General features: G+C 35.5%; 1 protein-coding gene across 1 annotated transcript; it reads right to left on the bottom strand.

Moving 5' to 3' along the window:
* Positions 1 to 558: 558 nt before the first annotated feature.
* LOC116217533 (lysine-specific demethylase 4C-like) lies at positions 559 to 23,688 on the bottom strand. The gene is made up of 3 exons (XM_031557289.1): positions 23,452 to 23,688; positions 16,247 to 16,417; positions 559 to 759 (listed from the first exon to the last, which is right to left on the bottom strand). The coding sequence occupies exons 1-3, from the start codon at positions 23,686 to 23,688 to the stop codon at positions 574 to 576; spliced, it is 594 nt and encodes a 197-aa protein (XP_031413149.1). The 3' UTR covers positions 559 to 573.

The following is a 23,688-nucleotide window of genomic DNA, read 5'->3' as shown; positions in this document are numbered from 1 at the left end:
AACCAACGATTATTGTGTCTCTGAAATAAGAAGTCAGCTTTTTAGCCTTAAAAAGCTTTTAAAGCTGCAGTGTTCAGTTTCATTTTGCCTTTGCTGAGGATAAAATGCTCCTTAGATTATGTGTTAATTAATTCAGAAGTACCTTGCAGAAATGGAAGTGGAGCTATTTTCACTCTTCTTTTTACTGTCTTTCCTTCCATCCTTTCACAAAATGCCTGGGGCACATTGTGGTCACAAACTAATAATAGATTTTATCTCATTAATAATGTAATTACCTGAAATCAAATAATTAAATAACTGATTTGGAGATAGTAAGTAAATGACTTGGAAAAAAAACAAACTACTTCTCTTAATATTTTACCTCTTCACCTCACAAAATGAAGACAATTGACTGAGTTCTATTAAATAATCAATTTTTTTCTTTCATAGGATCAGGCAAAACCTCAACTCGGAAGAAATGCACAGTACTAGTTAATGTTTTAGACAACATCATGTGTTGATTTAAAGGCACCAGCAGTTTACAATTTAGTCCATACTCCTGCAGCTCTGAAGTTGTGGTCTGCCACTCCAATGCTAGAGCTGAATAAGCAATAAAGACATCTCAAAAATAGACATTTGGTAATAAACATAGACACTCACCTGATACATGTGAGCTGTGTTTGGTCCCAGATACTTTGCACCATACAGCTTTCCGTCAGGCCACTTCACTTGAACAACCTCTCCCTCTGCAGGTGGGCCCAGCTTTAGGCAATCTCTGCTCTATTTATAAAGAAGGATGGATTCTCACGTCAGAGCTAATATACTTTGAAATTACCAGTAAGCTGCTTCTTACAACTTGATAATTGGAGAAGATTTATTACCATGTGTGTTTCAAGTTTTATAATCCTGCTAATGGGCTAATAGAAGATACTGTTAGCCTTCATGAAAATGAAATACTGACCAAAGAAACTCTCTTAACAGCTTGATGCTGCATTGGCAAGGCAACATATGCATAAATCAGATAGCTATCAGGAACTGTGATACATTTCCCCAAATTAATTTCTGTCACACATTGAAAATAAAGATCACTAAAGAGCAATTGAATATGCGCAACAATTTCCTTTACATATTCAAATAACTCATGTTTTGTTAATTGCAGCACAATTTTGCTAGATGCTAACTTTGCTGCCTGAAAAATGCAGTTATAGATCAAACTATAAATGGTGAGAATGCCAATGAGTTCTTTGCATAGCTGATGGAGAAACACTGAAATAGTCTAAATACATATGATGAAGAACAGGTGAGGTTTTCTGTTTGGCTTGTTATTTTTCAGGAGTTACAAAACATGTTTTTTTCCTGTGTTTTGGCAAATTTTGTGTCTGATTTGTTGAGAATGTCAAAGCAGCACAGTTTATACTTGCTCTGGTCTCTTTTGCCTCACATGGTTCTGGTCTGACCCAAATAACTTATATGCAGACCACACTGTTCATATCAGAAACCAGTATGATGGACACGAGAAAGGCCATGCCAGCTCTGTGCTCACTGATTCCTTTGAAACCACCTGTGACAAATATTCACTTCCCAAAAAGCATTTGTACTTTGTAGTGACTACCTCAAAACACTTGTGATGCAGATTAGAGCTACTTTAATGGTTTTCTCCTAGAGGTGAGAGGAACTACTCAGTTCATGCTATCTGAGCTCACTGCTGAGAGGCAAAACAGGAAGGGAGAAGAAAGAGCCAAGGGCTCAGATGCAAAGACCCAAGGACAAAGTTCTTTGGGATCTGGTGTTATCTCAAATTGCTGTGGTACTTTCACTTTTTTCAGTCTCACATTTATATAGAATAATTACCAAAATGTATTGTTAGCTTCACCTGCCTCTTCTAACCGAGGCCAAGGATTATGACAAAGAACTTAAAATGTGGGAGCAAAAATACACTACAGCAATCCTTACTAGAGTGTGTTCTTGTTACAATACTGTATTAGCCCAATCCAAGCCTGATAAATTGTCTTTAATCACATATATCCGTGAAATTGATTCATCTCATGAGAAAAGCAGAATAATGCTGGGCTTTGCAGAAACACACATTCTTGCAAAACAGATGACAACACTGTCTGTCTCTATTGTCTCTCAGGAGCTCTCCAAGGGAACAGCTCTAAGACATATCATCTGTGTTTGCCTGAAAAGGGCTTTTATGACAGACACAGAATGATACGTCCTTTTACTATCACCAAATATCCAATGGATCCACCCACTTACGGGGTTGGAAATAGCATTTCAGTACTACCCTTCTCAGTATTTCCGCAGGAAAGAGAGAGGAAGTTTTTTTCCTTCGTGATAACTGTGAAGATGTTCAGTAACATTATTATACTTATTATACTTTTCCCTTATAATTCCTAAAGCATAAAAAATAATTTTAAAAAAGTCTTGACAAAGTGTCTTGAAACAAACTTTTAAAAGACATAGTGGAATTTTGCAAATTTCCTTAAAATAAACAATCTATCAACAATATCAAGCCAAACATTAATTTTCCAAGAACAAATGCCTTTCATGAATTGGTCCCTCTGTATCTTGCAGAAGAAAAAAGTCTCACAGCTCCTCTAGGTCGGCTAATGGAATTGCTCATATGGAAAATTGACAGTTCCCATGCAAATAACTAAGGAGAACTGGAATTATGACACAAACTCATCTCTTATATATATATAACCAAAATACCTTACTTTATGGAACAACATTTGGGAAACTCATTCTAAAACATTTAAGCTGATTATTGCTGACAATTCCTAACTTTTCTTGTATTACGCAGACTATTTAAAGGTTCTATCTTTTTACCATAAAAATAATTCTCATCATTTTCTTCTGAAGGCATGATGAGACCTATTTTTTAGGCTGCCAAAACTAACAAAATGCAAACGCACTCTTCTCAGTTGTATCATGAAAAGTCGGGCATAAGATATGGCAATCTCTGAACATTTTCATAAGCCTGATGTAAGTAACATACACTTCAGACACAGTCTCACAGACATTCAAAGAATTTCATTATAAGCAAAAACTTGTAGAGAATAACAATTCTTAAACATTTTTTTTGAAAAACTGGCTGTATTTTCTGATTTCAGAAACATATGTTTTGATATTCATGACATACATTGAGCTAAAACAGTAATCAACCCATTAGTAATAAATGTTGGAATGATAAATAATGTTTTTTTATGCCTACCACTGTCATGAAGAAATTTTCCTACGTTTTTGTTTCCCCTTTTGTTTTTACCACAGTGACTGAAGAATACTTTGGTTCATAAAAGCTGAACAGAATATCTGTAAGTAGTAGCTCTAGTTGCACCATCATGGTGGTGATAGTTGACACCGACTGAATAGAAGAATAAACATGGACCCACATTGAGAAATAAGGAAAAAAGAAGTGAACAGAAACCATAAACTGAGAAATGTTGAAAAATTCCAATGATCTCAATTGCAGCCACTGAAACCTAGAGAAAATATCTTAATTTATTTTAAAAAATGAATAAGTATGTTCAGAAGGCTTTCCTAAATCAAGGCTAGAAAGTACATATTTAAGATGAATTTAAGAACTATTGAGATTTCTCCAAAACTGTAAGAAGCATATATTCCCTGGAAAACTACAATTTTATTTTGACAATGTTTTTCTTTACAATTATCTTACGAATTCAGCTATTTAAAAATCAGCAATTATTTTTGAAATTATTAAAATGTAAGCAAATTAGATTTCTTCTATATTTTATTCAAAGCAACCATACTAAAAACAACTAAATGTATTGAAATCAAAGGAAGCACAAAATTAAATCCTGTGATTCCTCAAGTCAACAAGGCTAACTTTCAGTGCGGCTGAGCAAGTCATCTTCTGCAGGTGTGGCTCATATCTTCAGGCACTGACGGGCTTAGAGAAGCTGGAAAGTAAAATTGATAGTAGAAAGGATACTGAAATCTTTCATGTAAAGATTGTGGTAGGAAATGATGAAATTATTCTGTGACTACAGATATCAGCCGAAGTTAATTTACTGAGTCTCTGGTCTGACAGAAAGCTAGATAGAAAAAAAAAATCTTGGAAAGGAAAATAGAGCATAGCTGACATAGAATATATTAGCACTTAATGGGGGAAAAAAAGTTTGAGGAATGCAACAGTTGAATGAAAAAGACTTAAAGACTGCAATGCATCATTTAGTAACACTTTCAAAATCCTTCTTTTCTGTTAATTTTTTTTTTTTTTTTTTAGGTTTAAAAACCTGAAAAGACACTCTTAAAAATATTTCTGATCTTCAGAATTGCTCCAGAATCCACCATCAATTTTTCATAAGCTTGTACAACATTCTGCCTTTCAACTGCCAGATTAAAGCACGTCTGATCTTTCAAGAGCTTAACTGGAATCAAATCCTTCCAAACTTGATTTAGTCTTAGGTGAATGTGGCATGTGGTTGGTGGAGAAGGGTCAATTAACTCCCTTCACTTAAAACAGTAATATCACAGCCAAAAAAGTAAGCATTGTATTTGAAATCATAGCAATAACATTGGTGATTTTATCTCTAGGACTTATTTGAAAAAAGGGAAAATGCCCACATGGCATCTTTTAGAGGAGGTATAAATCTAGCAATAGTCTAATATTAAAAAATGTTCCAGGAAAACAATCATGACAAAATGTCAATATTTGTTTGATCAAATCACAAGACAACTTCACCAGATCACCTGGAGTTTGTTATTTATTTTGATTATGTGATCCTGTTCTGATTCAAGAGAGGATACAGTGATGAAGGTCTCTGATTTGAACCCCCAACTGACAAGCTCTATCAGTTCGTCTTGTTTTAAGAACTGCATACTGCCTCCCACTCATACTTCTGCATAAACATTCTCTGGAACTTCCATCAGGATGAAGGAAATCAATTTCCATCTTGATCAGATCAGAACACTGAAGGAGACTACTAAACTCACAGCTGTGCTCCTATAGTGAGCTTAGTAGGGAAGAGCAGATCTAAATATAAAATACATTTCCAATCAGTATGTGACAACCTCGTCAGCTGATTAATACTACTGGAGACCAGTTTCCCCTGAACATAGTCCTAAAACATTCACATATATATAACTAGAAAAAGAAGATTAAGATTTTCCATTGTTTACAAAAATAAGCCCAAACATTTGTAAAGATATTGAAGAAAAAAAAAATAAATCTATTTTATAAAGCATAAAGTGGAAATATCATCTGTGAGAAGTTCACTCTTTAAGTTTATACATATTCATCACCAACCTGTATGAATAAACATCAACTGTTTTCAGCTTCGCTATTTCACAAAACCAGGGTTTACATTTATGAACAGGTATAACTTAGTGTTTTTTATTAGATATGTCCTTTCACATATAGAATAGCCTCTTCCTGCTCTGAACCATTCATTCTTCTGCATCTTGCTAAAGTGTTTTACAGGCTGTTATACACACAACTTTCTTCTATTAGGGCATTTCTACAAAATCCACACAGTGTAGAGCATCAAACTGTAAACAAGCATTAACCATGACAGCAAACATAATCAGGTGGACACCTCTTTATTTCCTAACTGAGTCATTCCTATGACATGAATCTCAATAACTCCAAATTTATTTTCCTCAACATTAATAGAATTGCTTATCTGTTTAACTAGCAGGCACAGTGCTGAACTCTGGTATTTTTTTAAATCTCCAAGCTTTAGACTGTATTCTAAATAATATATTTTTGTTTATTTAAATTGTATTTTAATCACAGCATTTTTCTCGATATCACTTAGAAAAATTTTCTCCATCTTCTTGACATTTCTATGTTTTGTTTGCTGTTTTGCTTTGTTTTGAAAACTAAGCAGAAAATGCCTCATTGTTTATTAAAATTCTGGTGAAATACCAGTGGCACTATAATTGATATGAACAATGAGGGGCTAAAGTGGGTACATGTGGCTCTTGCAACAGGTCTTTTGAGTTATCACATACTTATAATACTATTCTTGCTGTATGATTCTGTAATGCAGCAAAAGAATAAAATATATGTAAGCGGTATAAATAATTTTGATTACAGGTAAAGAAATAGTGTGGAATTTTTAAAAATATACGCAGAATCTAGCTGGCACTGTTCTTCCCAGATGCTATCCGTTTGAAGACTGTTTGACTGTTAGCTCAAAGCTTGACGACGCAAAATATTTGTATCAATTAGTTTAGATGAATATATTTTTGTACTTTGAAGTAACTCATTATTTCTATACCAGAAGACATCAAAACCCTCCAGGAAGACACTCTCCAATCAGTCAACTGCAGTCTTACATTTAGGTTGCATGAGAATCAATTTTGTTGTGCTGCTGCCTTCTGTATCAGAAGGCTCTTGAACCCCACTATGCTACTGTCATGGCACCTGTTCTGAAGAAATGGCTAAAGGCAGAGGTAAGTAGTAGCCTGACTTCAGCCTCTGCCCTGTCTGGTGATACATATCCTTTACATATTGTTCCATCCCTCATTCATAGGGGTTAAGGTACAATATTCTAATCCTCCTCCTGGAAGACTGAAAGCATATAAGCTACCCTGTGGTTTCAAAGATCAAAGAGAAACAGATACTGAAGAGATGAATTATAGCTAAATCAGACTCTCTAACTGCAATAAACCTGGCCTTCCTATCCTACTTATCTCACTTTTATTTTATTTTATTTATTTTATTTTATTTATTTATTTTATACCAACATTTAATTTGTGCTTGCCAATCCATGCACACAGTTAAAATCAAACTGTGAAATAGAAATTGTCCATTTCTTATCACTTCCTTCATTCTTAAATTCATAAGAATGTTCCAGACTTTAATATCCATCTTTCTCTATCAACTATTTGCATGGAGAAAGCCAAAATATTATCTCATTTGAGCTTTTACATTAAAAATTACCTGGTTTCTAAAAAATAACTTGAAATTTATCCATAGTCTCCAGAACTTGATAACCAACACTTTTGCCCTCTTATTCTGGAGGAACTGAAATTTATTTCATAGCAAAATGGGCATTAATTGTAGAATTTTAGAAACTTCAGTGGAAACTGTTACTTCTGCCAATACAGATAAAATATGCTCTCTACACTCATTTCAACTGTTAAGACTTCAGCTGGATTTCTCATTCCCAGAATCACAACAAAAAAGTATGAACAACCTTAGCCTAACTATAGGCTACTGCACAGAAATGATGTTGCTACTGACTTCATTAGTCCTATCTAAATTCTCCACTTTCAAATTATGAACTGAATTTAATTTACTAACCCAATTCATTGCTACTAGGATACCTGCCATGAGATAGTGTTCTCTGCACTAATATGTGAAGACTGTTTGAACAGGAAAGAATGCAGAGGAACTAACATGTGGTGAACAAGCTGTCATTAAGAGTTAGATACTGCTATACAAACCCTTGAGAGAACAAGGCTTCTGGGGCAGAGCAGGAAAGGTGCCTTCCCTGTACCTCTGCTCAGCCCTGACGTCAGAGCTAAAATGTCCCCAAGGCCATTCTGCAAAGGCACTTAATACAAGTTGTCTCCTCTGCTTATCTTCAGCTAACATTAACTTTCAACTTTAGCACTGGTGATTAAGCTCCCACAGTCATGCTTACCAGTAATTGTTTTATAAGGAGCACGACCAATGTGATTACAACAGCACCTCTGATTTAGAAAAGCTTGTCATACAGACAAATAACATACTGCTGCTGAAAACAGTGAATATATCTACCAACACTATTAAAGCAGAAGTGAAGACAAAGAACTATAGAAACTCTCTGAAATCAACTGCTGATGTCAAAAGACTGTCAAACTGTTTTTCTTTGAGAAACTTATAGTATACAGTACTCATGCAAATTTTTAGAAACACAAAATTAGGTTTCCTACGTTCCAAGACAATTCGAATGAAAAGGATAGTGGTAGCTAATTTGCCATAGTCAGAATTTTATCTAAACAGGAACAGTAATTTACACAGTGCATTAGCATTTGAAAGAGCAGGCCTGATTCCCAGGAGTGCAATTCTGGTTTTGAATTGGTATAAATTCAATGAAATCACCAGATTAACAGAACTGTTTCTGTAATTCAACAAATTTAGCATTGGATCATAGACCGCATAGTATAAAAATACTCTGAACTCATGCATATTATGTTGTCCTTAAAATGTTGCTGATTCTTCTCTTACAAAGTGAATATATTTTTTCACTGAAGGGAAAGTAGAAGTCAAATTGAATCATGCATTCCATAATATACCAAAATTTTTTTACTTTATATATTTCAGTCATTACATAGTCTTTCAGCAATAACACAAATTCACAAGTAATGCTAACTGAGAGATGCAGAATTGCCCAAAAGACTATAATTCTAGCCCCTGATGTAGAACACAGCTTAGGATGTCCACAGTGGTACTGGGCATCGCAATAAAGTGAAAAACAAAGAATAGTAAGGAACTTTTACTGTGGGGTACAAGATGCTCTATGAAACAAAACCCACTGTCTCATAAGAGCAGCGTGAAGGTGAAATTGGCAAGCACATCAGAGTGTCTGACTCAGGGTGCTTGACTGAAGTACATGGTCTCTTTCATGCAGCAGAGAAACCTTGTAACAGTTACATGAATCCATATCCACAAAAGTCCAACCCCTTTGCTCAAGCAGGGAAACCCAGAGAAAGGTGTCCAGGACCACGTCCAGGCAATTTTGAAGATCTCTGAGGTGAGAGACTTCATAACCTCTCAGTACAGCCTCTGGCATTGCTCAGTCAACCCCAAATCAAAAAAGAAAAATTAAAGTACAGCACTCTCTGATGTTCAGGAGAGAGCTCTTACACTTCACTGTGCGCCCACTGCCTCTTATCTGGTTACTAGGCACCACTGCAAAGAGTCTGGCTCTCTCTGCACACTTCAGGTATTTAAATACATCAAAAAAATTAGCCTGAGCCTTCTATTCTCTAGGTTGAATAGTCCCAGATTTTCCAGTCTTCCGTAATGGAAATGATGCTTATCATCCTGGTGACCTTTGGTTGTACTCTCTCCAGTATGTTCATGTCTCTCTTTCTCTGGGGAGCGCACAGCTGAACACAAGTAAGGATCTAAAGGCTTAAAATTCCTACTAAATCTACTGCACTCAGAGGACTATGAGGATTTTATATTCTCTTCCGACCATTATTTTCTCCCTCCAGTATAACACACATGGTAAGGTGGGAAGTAATCTACTTCTGAAATATACAAATAGTGTAAATTGCCAGATATGAAAATCCTACAATTATTGGTTACCTCAGAAAAAGGTTGGAAAGGCAAATAATGCTGCTCCCTCATCCTAAATTCCCACTTGATCTGTGATTCCTATCTGATTTCAGATATTTTTTTGTGTCCCACATGCTCCACATGGTAGTATTCATCATGGTGCTGGATATGGACAGACACTTTTGCAAACACAATAAATAAACATTTCAATGCATTTCTGTATCTTAGCTGCTTCACTGCAAAGTCAGCCATTTAATCTTAAACCACAAAGTAACAGTAACTTCCATTTTGTTTCTTCTGCTCAGCTATGACATTACCATCAATTCATGTAAGTTCTGTATTGATAAGGTTCTGTAAAGCACTGTGTTAGAAAACTGAATAGACATTATACATAGGAAACTGTAAAAAGATAATACTTACATTTTGAGGTTTAATTTGCTCTTAATCCATAGTGTATTCAATTCTTACAGTTATCTATTATCTTTCTACTGTAACAGGAAACTAAGAAAAAGCAAAAAACCTCAGAAAAAATACTTCTGTTTTCTATTATAAAGTGAAAATATCTCAGTTAAATCAATACAGTTATAGTACTGTACAACAAATTTCACGTTAGAAATAAGCTACTGCATATTTTAATGCTCTGCAGCCTCAAGAGTTACAAGATGGAATGAAAGCCTCCACTAGGAAGGCACCTCTTTTCTACTTTTCAAAGAGTTTGATTTCAACTTACTAAGACCAGAGCATTAAAAACAGAAATTCATTACTGTTAGTATTCAGATGAGACAAATAATGTCCTGTATGTAAAGCACAGGATAATCTGTATCAATACTTGCAAATCAAGTGCAGAAATTTACAATAAATAAAAAAAAAAGTGAAAAATAGTGACATCAGTTTTTCAGATATACATATATACATACATATACATGTAACTTTTTGATGCATTTTAAACAGATTTAAAAAAAAATAATTCAAAAGAGAAACCCAAATTTCCTCCTCAGAGATGGTTCACATGACTTTCAAATGTACTTTCCAGAATTTTTCAGATGTGTCTGCCAAAGTTCATGTTGTAAAAATTGACGAGTAGTAAGTTCAGCTATATGGCAGATATGTTTACAATGCTGAAAAAAATATAATTGAACAAGCTGAACATGAGTAGTGCAGCATCTAGCTCAATATCATCTCTTTTTTTTTAAGTTGCTAAACCTATTATAATTAATTGTATCTCTTTTCCTACCTCATTCACCTAGCTCTGAGAAATTTTTTACTACATTTCTACCAAATATGATCTATCCTCTTGTTCCCTATACTTTATGTTCTCAGAAATTCCCGGTGCTGGTGATACTGGAGCACATCCAAAGTATCTGAAGATTGCATGGAATGAGTATCAATTCAAATGTTTTAATTTCCTTAGCCATTGTACAGTTAAATGCCAGTATATTAAAAGTGAACAATATTCTATTATTCTCTATCAGAAATCGAGTGGATCTTTCACAGATGAAAAGAAGAAGGTATGCACTACTATTTAAGGTTTTGATTTGAACCGCTAGGCAAGAGAGGTAAAAAGAGAAAAGAAACCCAGAAAAGAAACTACTTTAAACCAGTCAGGAGTTCTGTCATTTATAATGCCAGACAAGGTTTATGGGACAAAATGTTACGCAAGTCTAATCTGTAGGACATAGCATCCTTATGAGATTACCAAGCCCTCTATTTTTCTGTCTACATGGACAACAACACACTGTCAACACACTATTTCCAAATGTCAGCTGTTCAAGCAGTCCATTGTTTCAAAATCAATAGCCACACATGTACTAACATACAGAAATTGAGAAGCTTATTAAATGTCCGCACTTCATCAGTCCACACTCCTGTAGACATACATACAATTACATACAATTTTGAGCTCTGAATCTCTATGTCTGATCTTCGTAAGTTTCTTCCCAACTGTTCTTTCTTTCCACAGGCCTAATTTTCCAACAGATTCAGAAATAAAGGAAAAAACCCTTGTTCTCTGAACTATCCCAGCATTTATTGCACCATTGAAAGCCACTTGTCACAGACAGATAATGTCAGTAGTAAAGAAGTAAGACTTTTCTTGAAGCTATATGCCAAGCACTGACATTCAAAGGCCCCAAAGCACTACCTTTTTTTCCCTACACATGCAAAAAATCTCACCAACATAATCACATTGCAGTTTTAAATTGATGTTCCCTTCAGCCTGCCTGTAAAGGAAATAATTTCTGAAGAACTGCCCAGCTAAATCCCATTCATTCTGTATCACAAAGGAGGATGAAGCAAATTTGTTCTGTCTCTCAACAGCCTTACAATACTATCCTCAGGACAATCTGTATTCTTACCCCTACACCTATGCCACAATCAGTTCACTCTGTCTTGGACAACTTCCAAGATAATAGATGCCTATGCAGCTTCAGACCTCGGAAAGACATATAAGCTAGAAAGGATCATTCAGAATATCAGTAAGTCCATATTCAGCAAGAAAGAAAGGATAATTGGCAAGCCTATGCGCACATTATATGTATACACTGGAGTGTGAGTCATGAGTTACTGAAGTTTTCATTTCATAATTTTGTAGAGGTGTAAAGTGAGCATTTGTCAGCAGGGACTGAGGTAGAGAATTGCAAAAAAAAAGTCTGACTGAGAAAAGTCTTTTTTTAAATAGCTTCTCAAATTACATTGATATTATTCTCGTAGGTCTACCTACAAATACCAGCAACTAAAATGAGCTCAAATTTATTACAAAGAAAGGAGAAGATAATAATTAGGGGTTCGGTGAAATTTAGGTGCACACTGTGAAAAGTTGTAGCCTTCTTGATGAAAAGTTGTAGCCTTCTTGATAATTTCAGTGATGTACTTCAGCTGTCAGAGTTCTAAATAGTCCTATTCCTCCCTTTTCTGATAATGGTGATTTTAAAGTATTGACAGACATAGAAAAATAGAGCATAATCTACACTGTCTTCCTGATGGTAAAGGCTCTCTTGTGTGCACTACTGAAAGAAGATACCTAAATTAGCATCAGTGCAATTCTGCTGATTAAGGTTAAGGTTTCCACATATCATTGTGGGTGTGTCAGAAAACAGTGCCAGACCCAAAACACACAAATCAAGCTACTTGTTAGATAAGCCAGCTAGTCATGCAAAACTTCCTTGTTCCTGCTTTTGACAAGTGCAGTATAGATGCTGTCTTAAACTACACTTCAACAATTTTTTAGTAGTAAAATTATGGCATTCTATCAAGACTCGAGGAAACCATCATAACATGGTATAAAAAACAAACTCACAGACTCCTGATCATATACACCTCACTTCCACATCCCTCAAGATGCTGTTGCATGATAATGAACATTTACGGTAACATTCCATCAGCTGAAAGAGCATTTAGGATGTGTCAGGCTTTTTGCTGGCAGAGCTCATTTTTGTCACAGAGGCTCATATGACATTCTGCTTTGGATTTTTTATGGAAACAGCGCTGATCACACATAAGAGCTGTTGCAGAGCACTGCTTCAACAGAGCCAAGGACGTTTCCGCTTCTTACGCTCTTCTTCATGCCAGAATGCTGGAGCTGCACAGCCAGGACAGCTGGCCCAAATTGACCAAGTGGATACTCCATACCACCCAGTGTCAAGCTCTGCAACAAAAGCTGAGCTGCAGAAGAAAGAATGAGGGTATATTGCGAGTGACAGTGTTTGTCTTCACAAGAAATTTACATGTGACGAGTCCTGCTTCCCTAGAAGTGCCTGAGTATCTATCTGCCTGCCTGTAGGTAGCAATGAATTAATTTCTTGGCTTGTATTGCTTGCGCACACAGCTTTTGCTTTACTTCGTAAACTCTCTTTATCTCATCCTATGACTTCTCACACTTCTGCCCTTCCAATTCCTTTCCCAGTCCCCTGTGGGGACAGTGAGTGAGTGGCTGTTCAGTGCTTAGCTGCCTCCCAGAATTAAACCACAACTGGATGGTATTCAATTTATTGCTTTTAATCAGTAAAGTCCATTTTGGGTTGTAGGCATGACAACCCACAGATCAGCTTACAACCTGTTGGAGAATCCCTAGATTTATAAACTTGATGGTAAACTAAAACACAATGTAGATATGTCACAGACAGGATGAGCAAGTACTCATTTTTATTCACCTAGTTTGCCTGACAGCCACAAGGTGAAACAATGACAGCAAACAATTCTGTTTAAAATGGCAACTGGAGAACCACAGTAATTAGTTGGGCAAGTGGCCTGAAACAATGTCTGGCATTTCAAGAGAGATCTGCTCACCTCTTCTGTAATCAAACATACTCACATACTCACCATTAGGCAAAGCATGTTTATCTGTAACCTCTTTTCTTTTTTCTCTTCCTTGGAATAAATAAAATTTGGTGAAACCTTTCTTTTTCCAGTCAAGTATACTGCAAGGCCTTCTTGTTTAGCTGAGATTTCAATTGCATAAAAAACATAGGAATAACTGCATCCTTAGCTCTAATTTCAAGCTACATACATGCATACATATGTGTCTGTGTACAGTTATACTTGCTAGTAAGCAATATTGACAGCTACAATGTATAGAAAAGCAAATAAATAAATAAATAAACAGCTAAATAAATCTGACTGAGAATATTAATTTACAGCAAATTGTTGTGCTGTACCACTGAAGATATGGCCATCAGGCATGAAAAAGAATTGAGCAGGCCAAAGACCTGAGACATTTCCTGATGCAGAATTGGTATACTGACGTCTGTCCTGTTGAGCTGGACAGAATTACTCCTCTTGCTGAACTAGCTGCTATGTGACAAACTAGAGTACATCCTTCAAGAAGTAGCAAGTGGCATGCTTGTTGTTTCTGAGAAGCAGTTACTCAGGACTGCAGCATATGTACTCCACCCTGGCATGTTGGCATGGTTAAGGTAACTGCCGCAGCTGCCATCTCACATCCTTTAAGATAACATATACTATCCATTCACTGCAGTCTTTCTGTCATTTAAAGAAGAAGCTGTCCTTCTAATTGAAGGTAATAAATAAATAAATAAAAGATAAGGAAGAGAATAGAACAATGTACACCCTGCTTTGGAAGTTATTGAATGCTTACATGCAAACAGTTTCAAGAAGCTTTGAGACTGAAATTTCCCTGTTCCCTGTTTTCCTTCTTAAAAATATATCACTGTGTCTGAACACTAGAATTGTGGTCTATTGTGAGCTGAGCTGAAATTATGTAGAGGATTCAGCATATACTGGGAAAGCAGAAAGCTGCTGCTATCTTTGCGAGCTAGTTGAAAAGTGAAAACAGATTAGAAAAATAAGTTCTTCAATAGGCAGCAACATTGCTTTCACACCAGATTTGATGAATAAGTCCTCCCAGCGGCACTAACACCTGATACGCACATTGCATGGATTAGCAAGTTTTAGTCCAAGCAGAAGAAAAAACATTTTTTCTCTCCCTTCCAGTAACGGCTGCAGGTGTATTATATAATGAAAACACAACAAGATTTCTCTAAGGAATGTGAAATTCGTTTGGTGTTTCCATCAAACAATTATATGTTGTTCATCCACTATCTAGGAAGCACTGAGGCATATCCAGACCTGATTACATTTATTCTTAGCTCGAGATCAGAATACCCCACTAGGGTGGCAAGCAGTTTCTCATCTCTGCCATACTATGATGCAGACATATACAAAAAAGGGGTTTTAATAACAATACAGCCACATTTGCTTAATATCTTGATCATCCTAAATCAAAGTTTGATCATTAATGGAGCCTTTCAGAGTGTTTCAAATTAAAAGATAAATTTTCAAAGACATGTAGCAGGGAATTGCTACCTGTTTTCTATTAATAGCAGTGGGAGGTAAACAGCTCAATCCCCATATACTGCTCTGAAATGCACCCTCTCAAAATGCCGTATTTTCAAAAGGCAGATGGCTTTTCAATAACTATGAAGCTTTTAACAACAACAGTATCATTTCCATTGATGCTATCTGTCAGTTAATTCTACCTCCTGGAAAACATTAGGCCTGCAGAAAACAGAATAGCTCAAAGACATCTTTGCAGTAAAGGAACACAGAGGATTCCCTGCTAAGGCTTGTACCTCTGGAAAATATACTAATAAAGTATATATTCTTATGCACTGGTGTGTATGCCAGACTCTCCACCTCAGCATAGGGCAAAGTAAAACCAGTTCGGCAACACGAAGCACTTCTGCAAGCCAGTGTACCCTGGAGGCTCTAACTTCCAGAGATTTATCTGGAGATACACCAGAAAATAAGCTCAGCATAAAGAAGCCTCAGACATGCATGAAGGTTAAAAGAGGATCAGTCATACTGCAGCACAATCATCATGAAGCACCTGCTGAACAGAACAAATGTTATCATCCAATCTACTCATTGTAAATGAGGAAGGAAAAGGAATATTTTCACAATTGTTTGCAAATTCTGTACAGATCCACTAAGTTCACAATGTGGTCCTTAACAGTTCTGAAAAACATGGCAGCTTATACAAGTGCATTAGGGAAATAAAAAACTCAACTGCTTTTTGGAAATGCAGTAAACTACACATTCTCCTCCCTGATGATTTTTATCATTAATAATGTAATCTCACAAGCTAAACATCAGAAGGTGTAAACAAGTTGTTAGAACTGATTCATGAGAGCTATTCTTCCCATTACAGCAGGATTTTTCTATTCAGCAAGGAATTTTTACAAGTTATCTCTGAGAGACAGATAAGGATACATGGAATTCCCTCTCTCATCTCCTTTATTAAATACATATTTCTCATTTAATTAAAAAGCTTTGTAAGATTACTTCTGATACATTTGGTCAAATGGCAAAGACTAATTAGAACAACCACTATTTGGAAGCCCGTTAGAAAAGAATCAATCTCAGCAGCAAAAGTAACGAACACAAACTAAACATTACAACATTATCTCCTCAAGGTCAAAAGAAGTAGTACAAGATGCTCCATCTCACCAATCTTCAAAAACAAAAGGTGAATAGCAAAACAAACCAAACCCTATCTAAGAAAGTACTTACCACGATGTCTTCAGGAAAAGTATCCCGACTAAATGAGCCATCATCAAACATGACTTCATAGAAAAGCTGTGATGTCACTCCAATGACTCTGCAGCTGTAGTATCTTGTATTTCTATGTTTCGCGATGACCGTCTGCCCAACTGTAATGGTCTTCTCACATGCTTTAGTTCTCTTGAAAAAAAATTAGAAGCAATTTTAAAATACCAGCTTACTCATCAGAATTGTATCAATGTTAAAACTGAAAAATAACACTCAATAAAAAAACTTTAAATGCAAAGTTGCTCCTTGCCATCATCATCATACAAATTTAACAAAGGTTTTCATTTTATGAGAAAACGAACAGCATCTCAAGAATAACAAATTATAGCACTCAAAAAAATCTTTGCAGTTTATACCTTCTCACCATTCCACAGTAGAGAAAGAATATTAATTAACAGAATTTGTACATTTTCTTTGAAGTTCTTGAAGCATGGCAAAGTTAGACTGTGGTCTTACATTGTTTTAGAAGGTTTTTTAAAGTCTTGTACTGTGACATTTTTCATAATTACTTTGCTATTTTCTGAATGGGATAAAAAAAAGTGCAATGCATCTTCAGCTCATGTCAGAGCTGTCTACAGTAGAACATTTGCTTGAAGACTTCAGACAGCACTGATCACTGTTCACTTACTCATTTAGTACATCAGTACCAATCATTTTCCCTCATTTTTCACTTTGCATTCAATAGAATTAGTTGCGTCAATCAGATCTGTGGTAGGGTTGATAAATTATGCAAAAATTCTACATCAATAACTGTTTTTAATGGTTTTTATAAATAAAAGAATAGAACCTTGTAAATCAGCAAATGCTTAGAAGCTCACATGATGCTGACAGTTGTTAAGCATCAACTTCTAATTGAAGTATACCTAAGAACTTTCCACTTAAAAAGCAATGTTCTTCACCAGGAAAAAATATGCAGGTTGCCTCTTATTTACTTCCATGGAAAATACAGACAGTGCAATAACACTGTTTAATAGAATTTCTCATTCTGGTCAAACACAGAAAGACCTTCTTCCCTGCAATTTTGACTGTTTATTCATTACCTCACAAAGCTCCATTTCTTTAAGCAAGACAAACTAATTGTTATCTAAGCTGTATGTAACCAGTTGAACTTTTCCTACAGTAGAAGATACAAAGGGGGCAGATGCAACAGCATACAGAAAGCACTAATCACTTTATTAGAAATATTTACATAAGAAGATTGAAAAAACCTTATGGCATATGCTACAATAACTACTGATTTACCTAAAACTGCTTTTCAAACCTTCAGTGGCAATGGATTCCTCAATAAATACAGAAATCTAAAAGGGTCTCTGGAGAATCTGGAAAACACTCTTTTTAGCATTAATATCAAATGGAGAAAAAACACATCATCAGTTCTTTTTGTTAGATTCCAAACATTAATAGCAGTGTCAATGCCTTTGGAGAAAAAAAAAAATAACTTACATCTTCCACTTTTGTGGAGACTGTAGTCACTATCATGCCTCTTTCTTGCACAAGTTTCTAAGATTTAAAAAATTTTAAATTTCTCTGCTTCTACAAACCAAATAGGAGTATCCTGTGCCATTTCTGGAAACAGCACACTAAATCTTTGTGTGTCAGAACTCTGCCTGACATAAGCATTTGGAGGATTTAGCTGAGCTCCCCTCAGAGAAAAAAAACCAATACTGTTCCTAAAGTTTACTTCAAAATAGTGTTTTGATCATATATATAACGTACTAAACAATTTACCTAGATTTTCCACTTTACATAGCTACTTATGTAGTTAATTCTTTTACTTAGTTTAACTGCAGAGGAGCAGAAGAAGAAACCATTTACTGCTGTTGCGAAAGGAGTGCTAACATGTCAGTTAGCACTTCTTATCCAACCTTGAAACATAAATAAACATAAACGTTCATTTACCAAACAATTCTTGACTTCAGTCTATTCTGTTACTTGAAAAAAATCAGAATCATAATGGAGATTATTAATTCTATCACTCATACGAAACAACTGAAAGTAGAAGTTTAAGATTATACTACAATAATCTGAGGAAAATATCCCTATTATAAGGTTTAAATGTATTAAACTTTGAAAATGGAATTCTTCCGAGAAGATGGCAAAACATAATATGTCAAGAGACAATACAGGCTTATATGTGATAAAACATTCGGAGAAAGAATGCCAAAGCTTATTAGAACAAATAAGAATGAAAAAGAAATGCATTCCTAGCTCAAGGAGATAATTTTTTAGTTTATTGTTTAGTTATCTTGTTAGAATTCTTGATTTATTTTCCAGAAAAAATATTGACAAGCACACTCCAACGACGTATTGCATGTCCCAGAAAACATTTCCTGTCAGAAAATCCTAAGAATTTATTGATGTTAAGAGTGTCATTTTTTATCAGAAAGGACAGTTGTTATGTAAGTCTATCAGATTAAAGGAACAGCTGTGGTAGTTACCAGATTATTGAGAAAGCTGGTTTAAAAAGCATGATTTTAACAGTACCTAAGCCTAGATGAACTAAGATAGGAGCAGATATACAGAAAACAATGAGATGCAATGTAAAAAACGTTAACCTCTCCTTTCTGCAAACCTCAAAAAAGATAAGAGGGAAAATGACTTTCTCCTAAATTTTCTGTATGTCAGGACTCAAAAATCTTCTAAAATAAAATAAGTATGTATACAGATGTATATTGAATACTAACAGGTAGCTAGCTGGAAATAGTTATTTAGTGGATATTCAAATATCTAAATACCCTCCCTGACTGCAGTTTGTAGTGGAAGATCCTTAAAATTCTTATTTAAAAACAATAAAGATTTATTTAATTAGGAAACATGAACATGAGAAGCATAACTCTCCCATCATCATTTTCTGCTCATTCCTCAGAACTGCAATTTGGGCACAGAAATGATGCATGACGTTTCAAAAAACATGCCAGTTCATGATTTTTAACTCATTTGTCTTTTCTATGGCATGCCTCTAGACTCCTGAAAATGTTAAAACTGGCAGTAGTTAGCAGACAGTGGCATTGTATTCACATGTATTCAACAGAGAAAGGATGTACAGTTTCCCCCTTATAGTATTCTTTCATTCACTGTATGCTACAGAGATAAAAACTGTTCAATAATAGCGAATGATAATTTAAAGCAGATCAGAAGCAAGCGTGTAACTGAGGCTGTCTATATACCTCTTCTGATTGAACTTTCAAAATGAAATATCACAGATGGACACATTTGCTTCCAGCAGACTTTCTCTGACCTTCAGTGCTGTTTTTGCTAACCCTGTATGAATTCTTTGGTGTTTTTTTTCCCAACAGTATTGCCACATATAACGTCTTTTTCTCATTGTCTTGTGTATAACAGAGATTTAATCAAAATAAGTCCACGTGGAGCACCTATTCTCAACTGTAGTTCCAAGTGTTTTGGCAATCTGATGACAAAAGATGTGAAGGATACATTTCATGCCCAGAAATAAACATGGTTTGACCATGAAAAATTCAAAAAACATGACCTACTGTCTATTGGCAGCAAAGCACAGGTCCTACTTTGTAATTTGCATACTCGCACTCCGATTTACAAGAACAAATTAATATAGAGTGCAACAGGAATAATTCAAACCATTCTGCATAAAACAGCTTTTCTGCTAGCAAACCTTTGTATCACTTCTAAAGCTGTACCTTCAACAAATACAAGACATATACTTAGTTTTGAGTCTGTGCATACCTACATAATGTATTTTTGAAACTTCATCTCAATATTAAAATAATAAAATTCTTAACATGTGTGTATTCATTTGACATCACTGCAAGAGTAAGGCTTTTCCTTTTGATTGTCTTTATGATGATTTTTCACCAGAAGACTTGCAAGTATTTTCCATGGCTGGCATTAAAAGAGCAGTCTAGGAAAAAAAACCTGTAGACGACTCAAAACATTACAATACTGCTATAGATATAAGCCACAATTTTTCCTACTCCTCTTGGTTGCTGAGTTTTGTGTTGTTTGTTCTTTTTCAAACTTGAAGGAAGTAGCAATCAAAGATATTCCCTGAGCATTTAGGCACATATTCACATCTAGAGGTTTTGTTAGTGAAACATCAGTCAACTGTAACTTTGTTTCCTTGAAATGGGGAGAAATAGCATCTTTGCTTTAAGTGGAGTGTTTTGAATTACTAAACACAAGGAGAAATTTGTTCTTGCTGAAAAGAAGATGTATTTGATTCCTGCAAAAATTTGCAGAGTGTATCTGCATGTCCTTGTTCTGTTTGTAAGCAAGGAAATGAAAATAGACAAAAATCTGTCACTAGAATAAAGATGCAGAGTTGTACCTAATAGTGAAGAGCAATATAATGTCTGCACAAAAGAGCAACAAATAGTAAAGAAAGGTGTAATAAGAAGAACAATGATAACAAAAATCCCAAACCTTAAAGGCATGATTAGGTAATTCAAAAGGTAGAATTTAAATCCGATCTTAAATAAATCCTTGACACTTTTGCCACAGCCTATTGGCAATTCAGCTTACTTAAAACATTAGTACTGGGGGCTGCAAGGGTGGGCTCTGTGAGAAGAGCCCAGCAGCTGCCCCGTGGCAGATTACAGCTGCTGCCTATGGGAAGCCCACATAGATGGATTGGTGCAGGAAGGGTGGCACCCTGTGATAGGGAGCTCACGTGGAGCTGCAGCAGAGTGTGACCATGGAGAAACAGCAGAGACAAAGTGCTATGGACTGACCACAGCCTCCATTACTCATTCCCCCGCACTGCTCCGGGGGGGGTGTAAGGAAGAAGAGTGTGGATGGAGGGAAAGTGCTTTTAGTTTGCTTTTAGTTCTCACTGCTTCGCTGTCAGTAATTGGCAGTAACTTAAATTAATCTTCCCCAAGCTAAGTCTGTTTTGCCTGTGTCAGTAACTGGTGAGCAATCTCCCTGCCCTTATCTCAACCCATGAGCTGTTTCGTCCTATTTTCTCTCCTTGTCCTGCTGTGGAAGTGAAGTGAGAGCAGTGTGGTGGGCAACAAGCAGCCAGCCAAGCTCAATCCACTGCACTTACGGCTAACTGAAGATTACCACAGAAAAATTCTCTTTAACAAAATGTTTGATCCTTCCAAACTCAGGTCCAAAAACAAACAAAAAAAGACACACTATTTTTCCTTCTCTTCAGCACATCTGACATTGATTTGAGCCAAGTGAAAAAAGATAAAGAAGATTTTTTTTCGAAAAGGTGAGCTCAGTTTCACTCCAATCAACTTTGAACATCATTCACACAAACACTTTAAAACAGCTAGATAGAATCTTTTTTCTTCACACTTATTTTCTGTTTGACACTAAGAAATACAAGTCCTGAAAATCACTAAGAATCTGAAGGGAATCCCTCTCACTTTATTACCATTGTGTTAAATGGAACAAGTATGCACTTAATTTCTAAGCTTTCAAAGTAATAGCTGTTTTAAAGTTTTTTTTTCTCTTTTAGGGAAAGTGTATGCTAGAAGTCAGATGACTATGCTGAAGCCTGCAATATTTTATATTAGACAGGAAGTTTAAATTTGCTTAAATGATCTACATGTTTATCATTAATATTTTGTAGGCTTTTTTATTAACAACTATCATGGATATAGAATTACCAGGAAAAAAAAAAAAAAAGACATCTGTTTAGGATAGATGTACCACCTATTTAGGCACTATACAAACATAGAAGAAATAATCTGTAACCTCAGCACATTCAGTATAATAAAAAAGAATAGGTGAAGAAAATAACGTGCCTTTCTTGGGGAAAAAAAGGGGTCTCCCAGTGCAATAGACAGATACATTACAGAAAGTCTGAAAAACTGAGGGGCTAGAGCAGTAGCCACAACATATACATGAAGTGGATACAAAAGAAAGTATACTGCAGAAAAACTTATTTAATCAAGGAATGGCTTCCCAGCTATTGATGAATATATCACTACCTGGAGTAATGGTACTGTGTCTAAAAAGAAATATAATTAAACGTTTAGGAAAAACAGCTGTATTTTTACTGGCCATGCTTTGGTCCAGTAATTTTCAACTAGCGAGTAACATTTCCTAAACAAGCCAAGGACTTTAAGTTACCAGTACAGATAGAGGTTGCAGTATGCTTGTGTTTTAAACCAAACTTATTTTCAAAAAAATGTATGAAGACATAACAACCATGCACATTATACTGGTTTTATATGTTTACTTTTTTTGAAAACAAAAATCTTTATAACATATAACATTTCTGGGGAGATTTAAAACAGGGACATACAATTTCATTTGCCTTTTTATGAACTATCAGCAGACTGAAACTCAAGACTGGTCTAGTTGGGAGGCATTTTATTATACTTAACAGGAGATCTTATTCTCCAGTAGTCTTGTAGGATCAAAGGTTCACTGACAGGCTCTTGAAATAAAGATATACATTGTACATACATCAACTGGGTTTACTTCAATTTTAGTGTATAAAGGAGATTAAATACATATTAAAATAAAAAGTTTGAAACTTGAGAATTTTCAACTTGACCAATGTATCAAGTTATTTACTCAATATCACATTAAGTTCCTAGTTTGCTAGGAAAGAAAATACACTCTTAAAAGCCCATTGAGAGATTTCTCTGAAATAAGTAACAATTCATTAAGATTAAAAATATTAAACCTACGAGACAGTGACAGCTAATTCTTCTTGTCTCTTATCTAAAATCAAAAGTTCCTCCTCAGCATAGGCTAGAAATAAAAAGATACAGAAATAATATGAATTTTCATGACACATCACTGCTGCTTTTCCAGATGAAATAATGATAATAACTGGATATTTGTGCGGCATTACTTGGCTGTGGTACAAAGAACTTACATAAAAGCCACATCGCTCAATATCTGAGAGTATTTGAAAGATACTGTGATTTGGGTACTTTCAATACATTCCACACTAACAAAACAGAGAACTCAGACACTCATGCTGCTCTCAAAACAACATATTCAACAATGAGTCTAATGCAAAAAATGTTCTTAGCACATCGAGTATTACTTCTACCAGATAACATAATGAGAAAAAAGCCTCCAAGATGAAATACTTTTTATGCACGGAAATATATTAGATGAAGCCATTATACATTATGTGGGTCCCTTGTTTCATTTTCTCTGAAAACATATTTTAATTCTGCAATTCTTATTTTTAACATAGCATTAAACAAATTCCTTACCACATTTTGGTTGATCTTGTGCCTAAAACAAGTGATGTAGACAACATACGGCCAGTCATCAGGCTCCATCAGCACTCCTGCGGCGTGGGCACAGGTCACATGGAAGGAGCCTGGACAGCGTCCATACGAGCACTGAATGCAGGCACCAGAGGTTTTCTTAACTCTCTGTCTGCAGAAAATACATTTCTGTAGAAAATAAAGAGAATATTTACCATAGTACCACAATTTCACTGGCAT

Source organism: Meleagris gallopavo, chromosome Z, assembly GCF_000146605.3.
Source record: "Meleagris gallopavo isolate NT-WF06-2002-E0010 breed Aviagen turkey brand Nicholas breeding stock chromosome Z, Turkey_5.1, whole genome shotgun sequence".
Lineage (NCBI taxonomy): Eukaryota > Metazoa > Chordata > Aves > Galliformes > Phasianidae > Meleagris > Meleagris gallopavo.
This window is presented reverse-complemented; position numbering and strand designations above follow the sequence as displayed.